This window comes from Sceloporus undulatus, chromosome 2 (assembly GCF_019175285.1).
Source record: "Sceloporus undulatus isolate JIND9_A2432 ecotype Alabama chromosome 2, SceUnd_v1.1, whole genome shotgun sequence".
Taxonomy (NCBI): domain Eukaryota; kingdom Metazoa; phylum Chordata; class Lepidosauria; order Squamata; family Phrynosomatidae; genus Sceloporus; species Sceloporus undulatus.
The window spans coordinates 56,028,841-56,048,859 of NC_056523.1; the positions used below are offsets into that span (position 1 = coordinate 56,028,841).

At 39.1% G+C, this 20,019-nt stretch overlaps 1 protein-coding gene across 5 annotated transcripts in view; it reads right to left on the reverse strand.

Annotated features, from left to right (window-relative positions):
- Positions 1-2,480: 2,480 nt before the first annotated feature.
- COL7A1 (collagen type VII alpha 1 chain) overlaps positions 2,481-20,019 on the reverse strand; it is a 172,616-nt gene continuing 155,077 nt past the window's right edge. For 2 of the 5 annotated variants that reach the window (XM_042453283.1, XM_042453282.1), the window contains exons 114-122: positions 19,166-19,243; positions 16,058-16,111; positions 14,274-14,322; positions 13,445-13,477; positions 11,837-11,932; positions 10,319-10,444; positions 8,918-8,980; positions 6,503-6,682; positions 2,481-6,396 (exon numbers count right to left, since the gene is read on the reverse strand). In XM_042453283.1, coding sequence (XP_042309217.1) covers positions 6,383-6,396; positions 6,503-6,682; positions 8,918-8,980; positions 10,319-10,444; positions 11,837-11,932; positions 13,445-13,477; positions 14,274-14,322; positions 16,058-16,111; positions 19,166-19,243 — 693 coding nt within the window. In that variant the 3' untranslated portion in view covers positions 2,481-6,382. Of the gene's footprint in view, positions 6,397-6,502; positions 6,683-8,917; positions 8,981-10,318; positions 10,445-11,836; positions 11,933-13,442; positions 13,478-14,273; positions 14,323-16,057; positions 16,112-19,165; positions 19,244-20,019 lie in introns of those variants that run through there. The other 3 variants (XM_042453284.1, XM_042453286.1, XR_006102318.1) reach the window with 3 other exon arrangements.

A 20,019-nucleotide genomic window follows, 5' to 3' on the forward strand; every position in this document is an offset into this window, starting at 1 on the left:
AGTGAGTATTCAAACCTCCAGGGTCACAGTCCAATGCTCAAATCACGTCAGTTACTATAGTTTTCTTCCTCTGTTCTAAATCAGGCGTTAGGCTAGATTGAAGGAATTACATTTAGAACATTTCAAAGACATAGCCATGTTAGTCTGGAAAATCAGTATGCAAAGGGATCTTGTAGTACTTTTGAGACTAACTGAATGAGAGAAATTGGTAGCATGAGCTTTTGTAGATTTGAATCTACTTCCTGCATGTGAATAAGTACATACTGTCAAGTCTATGAAAGCTCATGCTATACCAACTTCTTTCAATTAGTCTCAAATGTGCCACAAGATCCCTTTTCCTACTGATGTAGAACAAAGTTACTCTTTTGAATGGCTTTTACAACCCGGGCCTGTAGGAAACTGGAATAAAGCTCCTAAACTAATGTCTTCCAAAGATCCATTTTAACTCCCATCAGTTGCAACCAGTATATGATCAATGGTCAGGGATGGTGGTATTTGTATGCAATACATCAGGAGGGCACAAGAAGGCTGCACTAAAGGATTAATCTTTGTATGAAAACCCTATTTTATTTAGAAAAAGTAATTCATTAAATTTCCATTTTTAAGACATTCTTCCCCAACAGTTTGCTACTGTTAAATTTACTTTTTTAAAATAACCATGTGCTAGTTTTTTCTCCTCAAAATAATTGCATTTTTAAAAAAGCATCTGAATGTTACAAGCCACAGGACTGTGGTACAAGACACACACTTCTCCAAGCCCACATAATTATCTAAATTTTGGGGATTTTGTGAAGATCTCCCCAACTCGCCCCTATAATTCAAGCAAAAACAAACAAACAAAAAACAAGAACAAAAAAATTCCTTCAGAAAAGTTAATTACATTTGATACCCAGCCCTGAGAGAGAGCAAGAGAGAGCAAGCAAGTCAAGAAAGCTGAGGCTCACATGGAAATCCTCAAGGGACAGAAGCCTGTTTGATGTTCATATAGTCACAATGGTAGTAGATATTACTTAAATGTGTGGAATTTTAAAACCAGAGGAGTTTGAGAAACATGGTTACTAGCAAGGTTGCAGGAACGTTTATCTTTCTTAAATTACAATGCTCCTGCAGAAGGAAGGGACAGTAAAAATACAAATCCTTCTTTCCTATCCAAATCTTTTTATTATGGTACATTATATATTGAAAACATATGTGTAACTGATACCTTGTTATTTGCTTAAAAACAGTCAATTTAAGAACTTAATTCAACACACATCTATTTCCCATCTCAAATCTCACAAAGCAAAAGTGGTGGCTGTTGAATCAATTCTGGGTTTTAATCAAAACTTTAAAGCAGCAATCCAAGGTATGGAACTATGGATCAGAAAAGAGGGGCAAGAAAGAACAGCATGACTCCATTTAAGCCACAAGCGAATTGGGTCTGAACCGACCAAATGGTCCACTCTGAAAGCAGGCCATGGCCATGGCTGCAGGAACCAATCCGTGCTGCCAGGAGCTGGATTATGCCGGCACCTTTTTGGTCTGGTCCAAAGGACCGGAGTATGGCTTTGGGCCACGTTGGAGGCATGCACCGTTTGAACGTCATGCCTCCAAAGTGACCGGAAGCAGCTTCCTTTGGCCTGTGTGTTCTGGGCCTATGTTCTCAAAACAGATTCAGCTTTTTTAAACTTCAGACTAATATCCAGAATGGAGTCACCAATACACTGACTTGGAAGCAACTAGTCATCACTGCAGAACAATCTTCAATATATGGATTATCAGTGCAACTGGTAGAGGGGAGAACATGTATTGTTGTTCATCAGTGCTGGTTTAACTGTTCCTTACAAAATTCACAGCTGCATTGGCCTTGAGTGGTAGTAGTTTAACTGCCACAGCTCCAGAGCCATAGTTGCAAAAGAATAACCAGGGAATCAGAGTTGGCGTTAATAACTGAAACAGGCTTAGTGAAATGTGAACAGGTAGAATACTATCTGTAAATTAGGAACTGAGTGTTACACTGTATCTGAAGCGACAATGATGGAGGCTAGGGATGAGCCAGTGTGATATGGTAGATGAGAGAGCTGTGTTTGAGTTGGAGTTCAAAGTCTCTAAGCCACAACTTAAGGGTCTCAAACAGCGAAACAAAACAGGACCATTCCATATGTGCCACCTGAAACTTCAAACAGGATGACTAAATGATGTGGATGCATTAACTTTGTACTGTACTGATCAGATTATAGTTCTTTCTAATGACAAAATTACTGATGAAGGGAGATCAACAACCATGACTTCCATCAGGATGTGTGTGTGTGTGTGTGTGTGTGTGTGGGAGATGAATGGGTGATGTGATGTGCACAGGAATACAAAAAACATTCAATTTCCTAATATCTCTCAACAGTCTTCAGATTTAACATTGGATGGACACTGATGTAACATGGTGCTTAGGGAAGGTGACAAGATCTACAGTGGGTTCTGACAAAAAAGATGATGAAAACACTTGATTGAATGAGGTACCACAAACATTTATTCGCTTACCACAGATGGGCTTTGCACCATACATCATAATTAGAGGCATTAAAAAGAGAATTAACAACTGTATTTCTGCAGCTATATCTACATTCAGTATCTTGAGAATAAAACAGTGATGTCAGCAAACACCACATACACATACCAAGGAAGGATGATGCTGTTTGGCCAACATTTTTGCCTTCTGAGCAAGCATACTAAACAGAGGACAAAAGACAAGACAGAGCCACAGCCAAGTCCCTGTAGGATGGAAGTGCTGCTTCTTGACAAATTGAGTGGCTGGTGAGATTTGCTCTTAAGAGTCTAGGAAAGGTCATGCTGTAGTAAATTAGTTCATTGATCAGGTGCCAGAGAACTTGATTTTACAAAAGACTAAACATGACTACTTTCCTGGAATTCACAAAAGCCAGGAAAGACAGATGAGGAGCTACAGCAAAATAACAGAGGACACATTTTCCAGTATAAAGTTAAGCCATGTCATATCAAGTCGAAATGGTCTACTCCATATGTTTATGCCCTTTCCAAGAGAGAGGTGAGGAACGAACAGCATATACAGTAGCTGGGTTATTATTACTTATAACAAAGGCAGACACCTGTCCAACTGACACACTGCCATTCAAATGTCACTCTTTCTCTCCAGTTTAGAAAGTGAATTTTATATTGACAGTTCTATTCCATTTGTTCAAAGAATTGCAGGACCTATATCCATTCAAGCTATCCAGTGAAAAACCAGTATCACTGTTAAGACACTACTGAATTTGACTCCTACTCTAGCCATAAGTATTGTTGAAATTCAACAGGAATTAAGATCAGGATCTTAAACCTATTTAAGAAAAAATGTTTTAAGACTTGTTTGTTTAATAAAGCAGCCTGCTAAGAATACAATCCATAAACCATTTCCTCCAGAATTATTTGGTAGGTTATTACCCAGCCAAGGAAGCACCAAATAATTATTGCAACTGCACCAGATAATACTCACATATTTGATCACTGACACAATTTATACATGCACAGCAGTACATATGTCATATATATATATACAGTTGCTTCTCCATTTCCATAAGTTTTCTACAGAGGTTATTAAAACTATTGGATAGATTAGAATTTGCACCAAATTCTCAAACTTTACAGAGTTTGAGTGAGAGAGACTGGGAAAGAAGACGCAGGACTGATAGATAGCTTAATAGTTCTGAAAAGGCAATAATGTAAAAGCAGAGTTGAAAGTCATGTTATTGCAAAGCTTTTTAAAATGCCCAGTAGTGATAGCAACATAACAAAAGCATAGCACCATTTTCAGCGTTTCACTGATTATTTCTATATTGTGGTTTAGGTTTAAAAAAGCCAACATAATGAGCACTTCACACAGAAGCCACTTGTAAAAAATAAATGTGCTCTGATTTTTGTGTAGTGTCCTCCAATACAGTATTATTTCAGTCTATTGCATGGTGTTCCTGATTAAGGTGAAACTTTTTCAAATGATCTCTTTTTTTCTTTTTGATGAGTAATATTTACATTAAAGGATGTTTCCCTTAGATTGACTTGCTCTTTCACAGCGATATGTGACTCTTGACTCCATATGGTGGCAAGTATACAAAGAAATTATCTCTCAATGGTATTTTAGTATTTTCTAATTCTTTAACAATGTCATTTGCCCCATCTTCTCAGATAAAACCCATGGAATTAAAAATAAGTTCCTCTTAGGTACCAATAAGTGGTTGAGGAACAGGATACAGAAAATGATAAAAAGGACAGTTTTCACTATGGAGGAAAAATAAGCAGTGGGATCTCACAAGGATCTATACCAGGCCTGTCTATTTTCATTATTTCATAAATGGCCTGGAATCAGTGTAAACAGTGAGGTAGTAAAGTTTACAGATGATCTCAAATTAATTGGTATATAGAAATTTCAAGCAAATCAGAAAGAACTCCAGAAGAATGGCTTCAAAATTTGAAAGTGAGCAATGAGTAGCTGAGATTGAGTATAAGCAAATTGTGAAATACACACTAGGAGGAGGGGGAAAAAATCCAAGGCTGGCTTGAAACATTTTGTCTGAGGTGGCTTAGGAAATGGCATTACCCACCTACACAGGACAAGATGCATAGTACCCAAAGCCAGCCAAATAATTTTGGCATAGGAGGTAGAAAATCACTCCTCTCTCCATTTCCATCTCTAGCATTAATTATACAAAAGTAACAAACTAATCAGGTACAAATCTGTGATTCTTTCATGATACCCCAAACCTGATCCTTTTTGCAGGTGTCTTTTCCTGCCTAAAGTTGGGGCTGGTCTTAAAGAAATGATAATTGTTAATGCATTCTGAACTGAATGTGATTAGTTATGAAAAAAAAATGTTGACTGTGTGTGAAACAGCAATTTTTAAAAAGGAAATTGTGTGTCAGGAATTATTGGAAAATTAGGGGGAAAATGGAAAATGAAACGGTTGGTTTCAGTATGCTTTTATATATACTGTGCATTCACAACTGGAAGACTGTTTACATTTGTCTACCCCAGTTTTCAATGGGATATCAGAGCTTTATGGGTGAAAATTCCCAATGAAACGTGAGATCCATCCACCCATCCAAAATATTTTTCTCCTGCCTTTTCAGGCAAAGCATTGACAAGGCCATCCACAAGGTAAAGACTAAAACATTTGGTTCTAATTAGTTAATAAAACAAAGGAATGTTTGAAGGGAGACTTTATAAATGTTAGTAAAATAATTAGAATGATTAAAATGAAATAATTTGACAATAGGTTCAGAACAGAAAAAGGAAGTCTATTTTGCACATAACATACTGCCACTAGATGGGGTGATGACTGCTAACTTTAATGCATTTATAAGGTTAATGGGGGGAAACAGATGAAAGAAATGTTCCTGTTGATTCCTTTATTTGTTGCTAAAATTGTCAGGTTGTGTTTTTTTTAAATCATCCATATAAGGCTAAGGAAGAAAGAGGATGGGTTACATATAAGCAGAATTGTCTTCTTTTTGGGTATGTCCTTAACAAACATTTAGTGAGTTTTTATCTGATTAGTTATTTCCAGGTGAGAAATTCTGATTCCTGACAGATCTGCAGCCTTGGCAAATAGATGTACTCCTAAGCAAGGAGGGCAAAGTGGGGAAAAAATACAAGGAAGCAGGGATGGGAAGGTGCCTCTGTTTGAATGCCACATAAATTAGCTGTTCAGAGCAATGATAGCTTTGAAAACAATAGCTATATAGAATGCTGAATTCTAACTTTGACAGTGTAACATGGGATTTCTGTGTTCTCATGGTCATGTCACTATTCATTAATAGAAGAGCATTTTGCCTCCCTGGGAAAAAGTAGGGATGAGCTAGTCAGTACTAATCCACTTGCAGAAGAAAACCTGACAGGTCTATATACCTGAATTAAAGCAAGTTGCAAAGTGAATGAGTTTGGTCTGGCTAGAATACATTCCACGTGTCATCAGTCAGCTATCATCAAATAAGTTAAAAGAGCTCTAATTTAAAATATGTCTTTTTATATTATATAAAAAGAGGTTATGATATGTTTAAATTTGATAAAAATTTCACCTTAATTTAAAAAATAAATCAAGAGCAACAAAAATACTTTTTCTTAATAAAAAGTATAGCACCGTTTCTCTGCTTCAGTTGAAGCAGCCCACTCACATACACACACACATGCAAAAACACACGACTCTGCAGCAGACCATAGATATGGCATCAAAGTAAGCCTCAGACCAAATGCTTACTCTGTGTGTATGTGTGTTTTAAAACCTTGTGCAGGCTAAGAATGGGCTGGGAGCTTAAAAGACTGAGTCTCTTCTTTTGGTTGCTTCTCCAGTTCTCCCAAAATTGAAATCCAATGCAGACTTTATACACTTCTGTTCCTACCCTATGTTCTGCCACCTATTAAAAAAAAAAAAAGACATGAAACATCATTGGAAACAGTAGTCTCCAGAAAAGTAAAAATGAGGGGGGGGGGAGTACTTGGAGTACCTCTGCCAGCTTTTACCTGCATCTCTCTGTGGCTTGCATTGAAGCTCACACTCCTCCTTGGAGCTGAAGCGGTTGCGATTTCCCCTACAACCACTGTAGATGAAGGGCCGGCACTCCGATACTCTTTGGTTATAGTACCACTTTAGTGTGTATCTGCTGCAGTTTCCTTCGTCCAGTGGCAAGGCACATAGATTCCCTGGAAGGGGAAAAAACAAATAAATTAGCCTTCTCCGCATTTAAATATCCACTCTCAGATGCTACATTTATGAGACTACCAACAGAAAACATTGAACATTTCCACAAATGCCCTAGACATAGCTGTAAGACAATGCAACAATGGGATGGAAAGGAGCCACAGAAGGTTGTGAGCTAACTTATCAGAAGGTTAGACTTATGCATTTACTCCTTTGTATACTGTACTTCTGCCTACAGAACAATGTCTTGTGTCCTGTCAACCTTATCGACTGCTGCATGCCTTCTGAGCCAAGTCTCAAAATGTTTATGTTCCTGTCAACCTTATCGACTGCTGCATGCCTTCTGAACTAAGTCTCAAAATGTTTATGTTCCACATTTAATGGAGGGAGACTTTTCTTATTAATACACTTCAGCTATCATAACTGCTCTTTTGTATGATAAGAACAATCACATTGTTTTCACTATATATCACTGGCAGGCCTTTTCTTCTGAAGAGAAAAGAGTACTGCTTGACTTAAGGGAGCAACTGTAAGACTGTAATGTATCATACATTACGTCACATGTTTCTTGATGTGCATGGAAGTAATCAGGTAGCAAAATGGCAACCAGTTAGTAACATTTATTTTGGATATACAAGATACCCCATTGTCATCGCAGGTATAGCATGAAGTGGACACAGGATGATCCCTATGCCAATAAAAATTAACCAAACAGTGATATCTTTACTGGCCAATCAAAAGGCACTATATACATGTTGCAAGCTTTTGAAGCTTCATTGGCTTCTTCATCAGGCAAGGTGTTACAAATCAAAGAGGAGAAAAAAATTGAAGATGTTAGTCATAGTCCTGCATGCAATATGCAAGCACCACCTAAAATTTTCCTGATGCAAAAACATAGAGGCTTCTTGAGAAATCCAAGGCTCATTCCCACTATGATATAAAGCAAATTTCTGATTGGTTTATATGACTGCTGTTCCCATTTGAAACCGGTTCTGATCCTGGTCTGATCGGTTTCGATCACAATGAAGCCAGGCAAATGCAAAAAAACACACACTTTTTTCTGACAGAGTCGCTTTACAGACCGCCCAAAAGGCCAGTCTGCTGGCGCCTGTGTTTGCTGCACGAGGGAACCGCAGCGGACAAACCGCAGTTCCCCAGCGCAGCAAGAACCTGCAAAAAGCGGGTTCTTCTTGCAGCGCCGTTGTGACATCGCAAGGCGCCAATGGCACCCTTGTTGCATCACAAGGGCGCCGAGACGTGCGGACGCCATCTGTATAGGGCACTGCCATTTTGATGCCCTCGTTACGTGTGAGGGGCAAGGTGCATCAGGAAGCGCCGCCCCTCGCACGTAATGACGGCACCCAATAGGGCCCATCCGGAACTCGCCAATAGTACTTTGGTGGGGTTTTTTGGGGAAAGAATCAATTCTGGAGCGTGTTCAACAAGTGGGAACAAAAGATCTGAATCACATCATTCTGGAGAGGAGGGACTAATGGCAAAGGAGTGTTTAACATCCCTCCTCAGTTTTTGGTTGATCCACCCTCCCCTCCCCTCTCAGTGCTGCCTTTGTGTTTGTGGTGTGACCTATGGGTGCATGTGTGTTTTTTTAAATTAAATTCATAGAAAATTTGATTTATTGATGTTGCAACCACTTGAAAAGGCAAGTAGTTGCAAAATCAATGAATTAAATTTATTTCCTCTCAAATTTAGCCAACTACACCTGGTCTCCCACCCCAATATTAACAAGGCCTGACCCTGCTTAGCTTCCAAGATCAGATGGGATCTGATGCCTTTAGAGTATTTAGGGAAAATGCAATTGTGTTTACTGTATTTCCACATGTTCAAATAGCATGCCCCCCAACTGTCATGCTGGCCTATCATAACTAAACCAAATACTTTTCCTAAAAGTCTTCGAAGCTTTGGTTGTGAACAGCAAGTGATAGTTCTGCCAATCATATTGCACTATCTCAAGATTAGAGTGGAGTAAAGCCATACTCAGCTTCCTAGTATTCCTGCCACTTCCCCCCTGAAATAGCTGGCCCAGAGGGCGATAGCATACATGAGGCTACATATAACCCATAGATCACATCTTCTGAAACTTAGCCTAAATAATCTGTTGCCATTATTTACTGTATTAGAAGCAGGAGGAATGAATGGATTTAAATTCCAAGAGAATGGAAGGAAAGGAGACAGCTGCTCCTTTGAGAGAAAGGCCATATGGCAGGTTTGCTGCTTACCTTCCTCAGGAGGAGCTCTCTTTTGCCGTCCATGCTTGGGAGCTGCCCTTGGGCCCTTTACTTCTACAAATAGGGAGCAGAGTACTGGTCATGACCCTAGGAGAAGCTTCTGGCTCCTATCTACCCCTTCCTCACCCACCCACCCAGTAGAAAGTATTGATTGACAAAGTGTCTGGTTCATGGAATGTGCCTTCAGATGAGATGCACAATTTATTTTAGAGGGACAAGAAAGAACAAAAAAGCTAGAACTGTATCCTTTTATTTTACATGCACTTAATGAGGTACGAAGACAATATCATATCCTAATTACCCTTCACGTGCTCCTTCAGGTGCAAAGTTGAAAACTCTAAGTCTGCACCTCATGTTTTCCAGCCATCAGAAGAACTCTAAGAACTCCAACCACACTTTAGTCACAGTGTATAGTTTGTTGTATAAAATTTTAAAATTTATTTTATTCTTATGTATGTTTTAATTCTTACATTGTTTAATTGTATTTTAAGAGGGGGGATTGAGGGTGTTGGAATATATACTTTTTAATCTTTGTAGCCATGCCGATTGCATCTTGTAGAGGGGTGGGATATAAATTATTATTATTATTATTATTATTATTATTATTATTATTATTATTATGTTTTATGAATAGTTGCACATATTGTTTTTTTAAAAAATCACTTGACAAAGAAAAAAACCAAGTATCTCTCCACATTCACTGGGGTTGGGGTGAAGGACCTCCGTGAATGTGGAAAAAACACAAATAAAACTATTCTTTTTACCTAAGAGAACATCTCTCTAGGAATCTCTAGGTCCTCCAGTGCAACTCTATGGTCAACATCTGCCAGAGGTTGATCATGGAATAGCAATAGCAGATTCATTTATATACCGCTTCATACTGCCTAAGCAGTCTCTAAGCAGTTTTCAACTATAAGCTAATTGCCCCCATCAAGCTGGGTACACATTATGTACTCCATAACTTTTCCAAGCTGTGGGCATTTCACATACGTTTCCAAAGATTCTACACAGTAATATGCCTTCTCTTGGTCATAGTAATATAGGCTTTCTCTCAGTTCTGCTAACATCACAGGTACATTTGGTGAGGGCAAGAGTGAAAGCCTTTTCAGTGGCTGCTCCCACCTTCTGAAATTCCCTTTCACAGGAAACTATTTTAATTGTTTTTAATTTTTTACTGTGGATTTTGATTGGTTTCCTACTATGAACCACTTTGGATCCCACTTTGGAAGAAAGCCAGCTTATAAAATAAATAAACAAGCAAATAAAATTTTCCTAGCCACTTTGGACATGAATAAAAGCCCAGTTCTCTAGCCTGCTGCTATCCCTTCCCAAGAGCAGGTGTGTGTGTGTTTTCATCCCCAAATTTCTTCATATATGGTTTGCACAGCTCACCATCCCTCAGCATAGGACTCTCTGTCCCATCTGCTCCCAGGCCCTCTTCGTAGTCCTCCTCTTCCTCTGTGTAGAAGTACTCATATTCAGGCTCACCTGTCTCCACTATTTTTTGCACCTGGCCCCCTATGAAACAGGAATGGCTAGTTCAGAATGCCTCCAAGAATGAAAACTTTTCAGATGTCAAGGAAAGAACAACAAATGGGTGCACTTAATCTGTTTGAGCATGTTTACTCTTCCATCTTTAGCATATGACTGTTTAAAAGGCTACATGTGGTAACTGATAGAATTTTAGTGCAGTAGCACTGGCTTTATTTGAGATATGAAGGTAGAAATACATATTATTACATAACCTGTTGCTAATCTGTATCAGACTAGTTATCTTCCTAAAGACAAGTACTACAATGTAGTTATATGTACACATTTATATGCTGGGGGGAAATCACATATCAGCTTTCGAGGAAAAGGATACATCTGCCTATCAAATATTGTTAGTCTTGTTCTTAACGTGAGAGATGGCCTGACTATCATTCTGAGCCCCATTTGGACTAAATACAGTAAATAAATTCGTTTTTGGCCTCAAACAACAGAGAACATCACAAAACTGCTAATATTTAAGGTAAGATCTGGTAAATCTTAAACAAAAGTATTATGGCATGAGATTTTGTTGGCTGGAGGCTTTCATTTCAGATATGTGTATCTGATTCTTCCTGTCTGGATACTTGTATAAATTAATGAATCTACTTAATAGATTTGGCAAGGAAAGCTCCAGTCCACAAAACTATATGCAGTAATCTGTTTATTAATCTTGAACAGGGATGTAATTCTTTAGTAATCTTCTTCTCAAAGGAAGCAATGAATAATTATAACAGTTTTTATCCTGCTGCAAGAAATTCTTTGAGAACCACAGTTTTTGAAGACTATTTACAGTTCAGGATCTATTATGTGCAAAATTTTCATGAGGTTGTTCTACACAGAACATCATAAAATGCTGTTTGGTATTTAATCTGCACAAAATTTGCACTTTGTTGTTTTGAACACACACAAAAATGCTGTTTCCTGCACAGAAAAACACTGCACAAACTTTGTACAAAATAAGTTCTGAATTGCAACAATTCTTGCCAGTCCAGAATTCTTCTCATCAGGATTTCTCAACGTTCAAAATTTTATTTTGGATTATATTCTTTCAATCCCTAGTTTTCAAGTACTCTATTTTAAAATATTACTATTATTATGTTTATTGTACATTGGCTTGAGGCAGAAATGACCCTGTATTAAACAAACCTATAATTGAATACTGTTTTATAAACAGCTCTTAAAAAACAGTGAGGATGTTTATATAAATTCTGTACATCCCTTTAAGAGATTTTGGAGTTCAGCTCCCAGAAGCCTCAGCCATGTTGGCCAATAATCTGGGATTCTGGGAGCTGAAGTCCAAAATCCCTTAAAGAGCGCAGTTTGGAGACCACTGTCCTAATCAAAAGGTGCACAAGAAAACACTAAGCAACAAAGACTCACCTTCCTCTTCCTCAGTGTGGGACAACGTAAGCACAGGGACTATTTGAGCATTAACAGACGGGAACGGTTGGGTGGATGGATAGTTGGGTATAAGACCTGGGAGGGGCAAGGTCACAATGCACACATCAACAAGCACATAAGAATAATAGACACACTGCTTGTTCCCGACTGAAGACATAAACACAGACACGCTACCAGCCAGAGTTCAAGAGCCAATCCTGTGTTACCCTTATCCACAAATGTCAGTCAATAAATACCATTGTGAAATGGTGCCCCTTATATAAATTGGCAAAATCAAGGTTTGCTTTTTGGAATTTGTTTTTTTTTAACATTTTCAAACCATGGAAGGTTGAATCCATAGATGAAGAATCCATGGATATAGAGGGTTGACTGTACAAGAATCCTGAAGTAAAGTTTATGAGCTGGCCAGCTGGGACTGCTACAGTCAAACTCCTTTTGTTCATGTCAGCCCAGTCTTATAGGATTACTAAGTAACTTAGATGTCCCTATTCTTAGTGGCAGAAGTCCTCCAGGAAAGCAGACCATTCTGCACAGATCAATTTATTACATATCTTACTTGGGATGAGGTACACAGTGGTCTTGGGCACTGGCTTGTCTGAGTTGATCAAACTTTCAGCAATACACAACACGAGAAGCAATTAGTCAAACATGAATGGAAAGTGTACGCCAAAGAAAAAAATAAGCACAGTATTGGAGGTGCTCAGGTATGTTGCATGTGCCACTAGCAGACAAAAACAGAAGTACCAAGAAACCCTGTAAATACTTCATATACTTTTGCAATTCAGCTCTGGCAGCAAGTCCCTATGCACAAATCTGTGTGATCCAATGGATGAAATCTTATACTTCAGCTTGGGAAATGAGGAATTGAATCCCAGCTGAACTGTATGCATATTGAGGCTGAAATGACATAAGCTGAAAGCATGGGTTGCTGATAAACATCTAAAAAGCTGAGGTGGTGGGGAAATGCTAGCTTTTGAGGAAAATATCGCTCTTGGTATACATGGTTAACCTTAGTTTACCAAATTAACAACTCTCCTACTTGCACATTTGGCACAACTGCAGAGCATGCAGGGGAGAAATGGTTGGAACAACATTGGGTAAAACACCAACCCTCTGCATGTTATTATTCCCCTTCAAATCATGGCACTCCCTCATCACTTCTCGCATGTTCAGTAAAAATCTGGGTACCAAGACATCTAATCTAGTCTTAAGATAACACCACTCAATTTTCCATTATTTCTTTGAAAAGTAATTTTACCTTTACAGAGCTGTTGTGAGGCTGAACAAAATGATTACAAAAATGCTTTGAACATTGAGAGTAGGCTTTTATTTAAAATTAGTAATACTTTCACAAGTATTAGCTTTTATATTGTAGAGGAATTAATGAAGTCACCAGGGAATTTGTTTCCCTCCTCATACCAATACTACTGTCATATTTCTGACAGTTTTGCACAAGTCTGGGAGCACATACTATACTCATAATCCCAGTGTTGATTTGTCAGTGACATGCTGTTTTTTCCTTTTACCACTGGTTGGGAATGTGGTACTGTGGAGAAAAAGGCAGTTAACAGTATGCAAAATACTCACGTCGTTCAGGAGCAGAGAACTGGCCTCCACAAGCTGAAATGAGAAATGGAGTAGGGATTAATTCATTCAGGAACCCTATGTGGAGCCCCCTCCAGTCAGACACTGGGGATTAAACTACAGCATTGCATGAAATATTTGTTTTTGACTGAGGAGCAATGCAGGCCACCCTGCCGTCCCCTTTTCCAGCCGTCCCATTTCTAGCCAAACACATGCTGCGGTCCTGATCTCGCCTTTCTAGGGCATGAAAAGGGCCGCAAAAAAGCATTTCCTTTTTGCATCCTGGAAAGGGCACAATAGCCACAGTGCCACAGCAATATGGAGCTCCTTTAGCACTGCGTCAACTGGATGCAACCCTGGAGGAGCGGCGTGACCCTGCATGCCATGTGGACCTACATGCAGTATCATGGTGACCTGTGGCCAGAGCTGGGGAGTGCATCGTGAAGAAGCTATGCCTGGACTCCACCCCCCAGCTGGCCCAAAGTGCCAGTCTGAAAGTTGCAGAGAGGCTGCCCATGTCTTCAAGGCAACAGCAAGAAGAAGGACACAGAGAGGTTGAAGGGGACAACTGCCCTTACTAGCTGTTTTTTTTTAAATTATGGTGAAAATGTACAGATAATTATACATTTCCTTTGCAGCAAGCTAGCAATGAGTAACTATCATTGTGAAATAACATCTGTGCTTCAAGTCCAGCCACAGCAAGCGAGCTGAAGCACACTTTTCAAAAAAAGGAAATGAACATGTAAGGGCCAAGAAAAAATGCGAGTGGTAAGCCAGAAAATAGCACAGTGAAAGTGCAAGAGGTCAGAAGTTAGTGAAAGGTGAGCCTTACCACAGTGCTGACTCATCTCCTGCCTGACAAAGAGTCGGATCTCTTCTTCCTATAGAAAAATTCAACATTAAGTGCATGCTAAGGTCTATTTCAGTGTTATTATTCTCCCAAGGATGAGCAAACAACATGAAATCTCTGTGAGGAGAAACTAGCAAACTTCCCTAATCTAAACATTCCAATGAAAATGCTAAGACAAAATGAAAATAATAAGGAGGTAAATGCTAAAAGGTTGCAGAGTGAGAGCTTAGGACTGAATGCTTGACTGAAAATAACTTCTTACTAAATGAAGAAAAACAAATGACTAGAATCCATCAGGTGCTTTATAGATCAGTAAGTTCACTTAAAGAAACAATTGGGCATACGGTATTTGCCTGATGCACAACATCAACTTGTGTTACCTTGTCGTCTTTTTGTTAATTCCCTTGGATCCCACTCTGGGAAAAGGCAGCATATAAATGAAATTAAATTTAAAAATAAACAAGAACCATAGTTGCACATAGGATTCCCAGATCTCAGGAAGTGGGCCCTTTTCTCCAGTCCTCTGAGCTAAGGAAAGGAAGGACACTGCCTTGAAAATTGTGTATGTGTATGTATGTATAAAGGTAAAGATATTCCTCATTGTCAAGATTGTCAAGTCGTGTATACCGTATATACCGGACTGTAGGTCAACCTCATGTATAAGTAGAGGGCAGGTTCTGGGGCCAAAATTATGGGTTATGATATGACCCATGGATAGGTTGAGGGTAAAATTTAGGAGCATGTAATAAAGTATCTAAAGAATGAAGCAAAAGAAAATAATGCCAAAGAACTTACAAAATTCCAGCAGGCATAACTGTTTGTGCTCACACTAAAGGATGGATGGATGGGGGATGTCAGTGCTTCTAAAACAGATTATTCTTGCCTTTCACCAGGGGATGGTTCCTTTTTTATATATATAAAACAGTTCAGGTACAGTGCTTACAATGACCTGTGGATAAGTCGACTCAGGTTTTTTGGGTCAATTATTAGACTAAAATTTCTAGACTTAAAAATAAATTGGTTTGGTCTTTTTTAGAATAGCATACTCTGTGAAAATGTGGTTGATGTTTAATGGATCATGTTGAATGACAACACCAGGTGTTCCTCATGACAAGGGATCATCCCTAGGTCTCAGTTTTGAAGACTTAAATCTCAGGGACAGTCCTGACTTGGAAGCCTAGTTGTACATTTCATATTTTTGTGCATGTTCTTGGCCAATGCATATTTGTCTGCCTCTGCTGAAATTGGTAGTAGTATTCCTTTAGTTGAGCAGTCTGTTGTGCATTCTGTTATGCATTTGGTTGCACAATAGTGCCTAATTTGTCAGCACTCTGACAGGAATATTTTGCTATTTGCCTGCCCTAACGTCACCTACAATCCAGAATCTGTCTATTAATATTAAAAAAGAAATGCTTTTCAAAACATTTCTTCTCTCTTCCTACTACCAGGAAAACAGAACCACTGAGGGTGCTCTGATTATCCAGGGGTCTATTTGAGATGTGTGATTGCAAAAACTGTGCACTGACAGTGCAGGTCCATGAAAACACTGCATAGACAAGGCTTGCAATTTCAGTAATTAGTAACTTCACATGAGGAAATTTACACTATCCAGTCCTTATGTAGGACTTTGGCCAGAGGCACCACCTCTCCATCCAACAGATGGCAAGTGACATGCAACTTCTTAATCTATGCCAGAGTTTTGATTCAGAACTTCATGATCCAAAAGACTGAAAAAGTATCTCTCTCTTTCCACCTTCCCAACTCACCGTCATGCCAGGTTCTCCTCTCTCGCCTTTGGGTCCATCAAACCCTGGGCTTCCCTGTTACCAAACAGAAAATGAAATCAAAAAGCTAAATACAGAAAACAAAAGCATTTTGAGTGGAGAAATTCAGTTTCACAAACACCTGTAACTGAAAACCTAGGGAGACACTGAATGCTGTGCAGGACAGGTGAGCTGTATATTACTCATATTTAGCAGTGAGAACAAGTGCAATCAAGGATGCTATTGCCAAGAGCTTCAAACAGACATTTCATCTGACTGACACTCAAAATGCTTTCACTGCCATCCCCCCTGCTTCTCTTTCCCTCTGCTTCCTTGCAGCCAATGTCCACACCTCATCTTCTTTCTCCTTTGGCTCCCACTGGATTTCTATCATATATACTCAACTATAAGTCAACCTCATGTGTATGTCGAGGGCAAGTTTTGGAGTCAAAATTATGGATTTTGCCATGACCCATGGGTAAGTTGAGGATAAAACTTGGAACCTCCTTCAGTGTGTGTATGTGTGCACACAGCAAGAGAGACTCTAACAGAGGCTTTTTGCTTCAGCTTTTCAACTTTGGTTTCAGCCTTGACACCCCAGACAGCGAGAGCCAGTCTGGGCGGGAGGGACTCTGTTTGATTATTTAACAGCAATCAGTCACTCAGGACTCTTTCTGCTTCGCTCAAGTGAAAAAGAAACTCTCTCCCCACCACATGGGGAAATCTGAAGGAGCAGCTATCACATTACCATACTGACTCGGAAATAAGTCGACCTGGGATTTTGGGGTCAGTTTTTGGGCATAAATTTTTAGACTTATAGATGGTATTTCCCAAAAGAACTCACTTCCTCATCTGATTCTATTCAGTTATGGCTTTTCAACCATTGTCTTCCTTCTGCCTTTCCACTTCAGTCATCCTTGCTCATGATTGCTGAGAGATGTTTATGTTGGGACAAGAGAGGTAAATTTTGGGGAACTTTTGATTCCATGGGGGGGGGGGGGGATGAAAATTTTGGGATAACTAAGCAATACTTAATTTCATATTAGACTCAATTTTATATTACTTAGCAAGTTAAGATGCTTTATTAATGACCTAAGCATTTAAAATCGAACAATTTGGCATATTTATTAAAAATGTAAAGCCTTAATTCTATTTAAGAAAAAAATATGAATATGTCTATACTAAAGACAGAAATGCAAACTGCTATACATAAGTCTATGGCCTTATACAGACAGGCCAAAATAAAGCTGCTTTGGGTCACTTTGGAGTTATGCTGTTTAAATGATGCATGTGTCCTAAGAATCCGGAAGATACGCTAAAGCTGCCCTCCACTCCTTAGGACTGGATTGTGGCTTTGGTGCAGCATCTGGACTCTTAGGACGCATGCATCATTTAAACAGCATACCTCTAAAGGGACCCGAAGCAGCTTTATTTTGGCCTTTCTGTATGGGGCCTAAGTTATCTTGATTTTGTCCTTCTGAGAACAAAATGAAAAAATTCTAATGAAGAAAACAAAGTGAATAATTTCAGCAGAAATAGTCATAGTCTTAAAGTCTAATCTAACAGCCCATTTCGATATAAAGCTTTAATTCAACATTGAAAATACAGAATTCTTCAATGATGTATTTGCACAAGCAATTACAGTCTGCCCTTCCCATACATGAGGGATCCGCTCTGGACCCCACTGCGTATGGGGAAAAGAGCGTATGCTCAAGCCCCATAGAAAATAATGGGGTGAGTGCTCGTGGCAGCGCATGGGGCGTGTGGCGTGAGTATGTGTCCTATTATTTCTGCCAGAGCTTGCCTTCCGTGTAAGCTCAAAGCCACGGAAGGCAAGCCCACCTATAAGGAGGGCCGACTGTATATTTTCACAGTGTGCTCCTTTCAAGAAGATGGTAACACTCATTAGGTATAGAAATGGATCTTAGATTTGAGAGTTTTATATGTCTGATGTATGCATATGAATAATCATGCTCTAATTCTGTAGACTGTGTTAGATAAGGATCTTCACATATCACAGTTCCTGGCATGATTAGTGACTAAAATTTTATCTTCAAAAAATTGACTAATTATAAAAGAGAAAACATTTCATTTGAGATTTGTTTGTTTTTCCTCCTGCCCAAAGTGTTCCATATTTTTTTTGGAAAGAGAAATGGAAAAAATCAGATCAGTTTCTGGCTTTCAAATATTGAACTAGAACCCTAGTAATCTGATTGTTGCTGCCATCAGCTAGAGCCTCCTGTGCCAGCTTATGGATGGGAAACTAGTGTCAGCAGTTTACAACCAGATCTTCAAATAATTTACCACTAGTGCTTATCAGTGCTTATGAATACATTTATGAACTGTCTGCCCACACAGAAAGTAACAATTTAAAACGCATGCAATGAAGTAAAAACTATATTTTTCAAACAAACAAACAAATGAAAGTCCTGGCCTTGGGAGGTTTCCTCTCACATGGAATTTCCTCTCTTCACCAGGAGTAGGGTAGCATTCCATGTGTGCTATCTTTATTCTAAAGTTACTACTGCATTCCACAAAAATAATAGATTTTGATTATGCATTTTGAAGCACAGCCACCTGAAATCCCTTATGAAATTAGAAGTTATGTATCTTTTTTTGTGTGTGTGTCTGTGTGATTTATTGAAGAGTTTAATTCTGCCAAGATTCAGGTGGATTATATCATCAGTGGCCTCTAGGCAACATAGCCCCACTGGACAGCCAGAATAATCTGACAAATCCAAATACAGTGGTACCCCGGGATACGAATGCGCCGCCTTACGAAATTTCCGGGTTACGAAAAAAAATCAATTAAAAAAAACTGTTCCGGGTTACGAAGGTTATTTCGGGTTACGAAAGAAATTTTTGGTGCTTTTCGGCGCTTTTTCGCACCAAATCGCGGCTTTCGCTATTAGCGCCTATGGGGTTTCGGCTTGCAAAAGCTTTTCGGGTTACGAAAGCGGCGGCGGAACGAATTAATTTCGTAACCCGGGGTACCTCTGTAATGCCAAATCGTAAAGAACAGTGATTTCTCATTCTGATTAAATTTCACAATAAATAAAGCTTGATGGCATATGAGCATCACCAAAGATAGTTAGGAAGTTGTTTACAAACCTGTTCTCCTCTTTCTCCTGTCATACCTGGAATTCCTTGTGGCCCTGCAACTGACTGTCCTGGGGGCCCTCTCTCCCCCTGCAAAGGAAAATCAAGCATATTTAGATATTCAGCACTAGAGTGACCTGACATAGGTCAGTTGGCAGAGGAATTGGTACTGTTAGCAGATTCATGATCTTTTAAAAAATATAGCATGGGGCTGTTTCCAAATGTTTATTTTAATGGTATGATTCTCCCCCCCCCATTTTTGTAAGTACCCTCTCCTTGCTCCCATTGTACAACACCATTTTCATACATGTCAATTGTTTAATTTTGCTCTCTATTTCCCATGGAAAAATTGCTAATCCTGTGAACTCACTGCCACAAGATTGTGGCTCCCAAAGATAACACAGTAAAAATTACAGAACTCAGCAAGGCACTTGCTTTGTTTTTGCCATTTCATGTACGCAATTCTGTGAGAATTCACTTTCTCCCAAATGTTAAATTTGCTCAAAAGGCACACCTTGCATCTCTGCAAAAGTGCAATCCCATTCAAACACTACAGGCATTTTGCAAACGTTATTCAGATGCTGGACACCAGCATACTTATCCAATTAATGCAACAGGACATGAAGAAAACACTGCTGAGGTGTCCACTTCCCATACAGCACTATGGAGGTGACTTTTGAATGCCAGTACGATGAAGATATAGCATCTTTTTATACAGTTTATTAAGAAACAAATGTACAAGTGTTAGTCTGTTGCCTTCTTTCAGAGAAGCACTTTATTTTGTTGGGCTTTCAGGGCTTCACTGCAGGATTTAGTCCAAGAGGGCTTTTCAAAAACTCTAAGGAGTCAAAAATCACTTTGGGTTT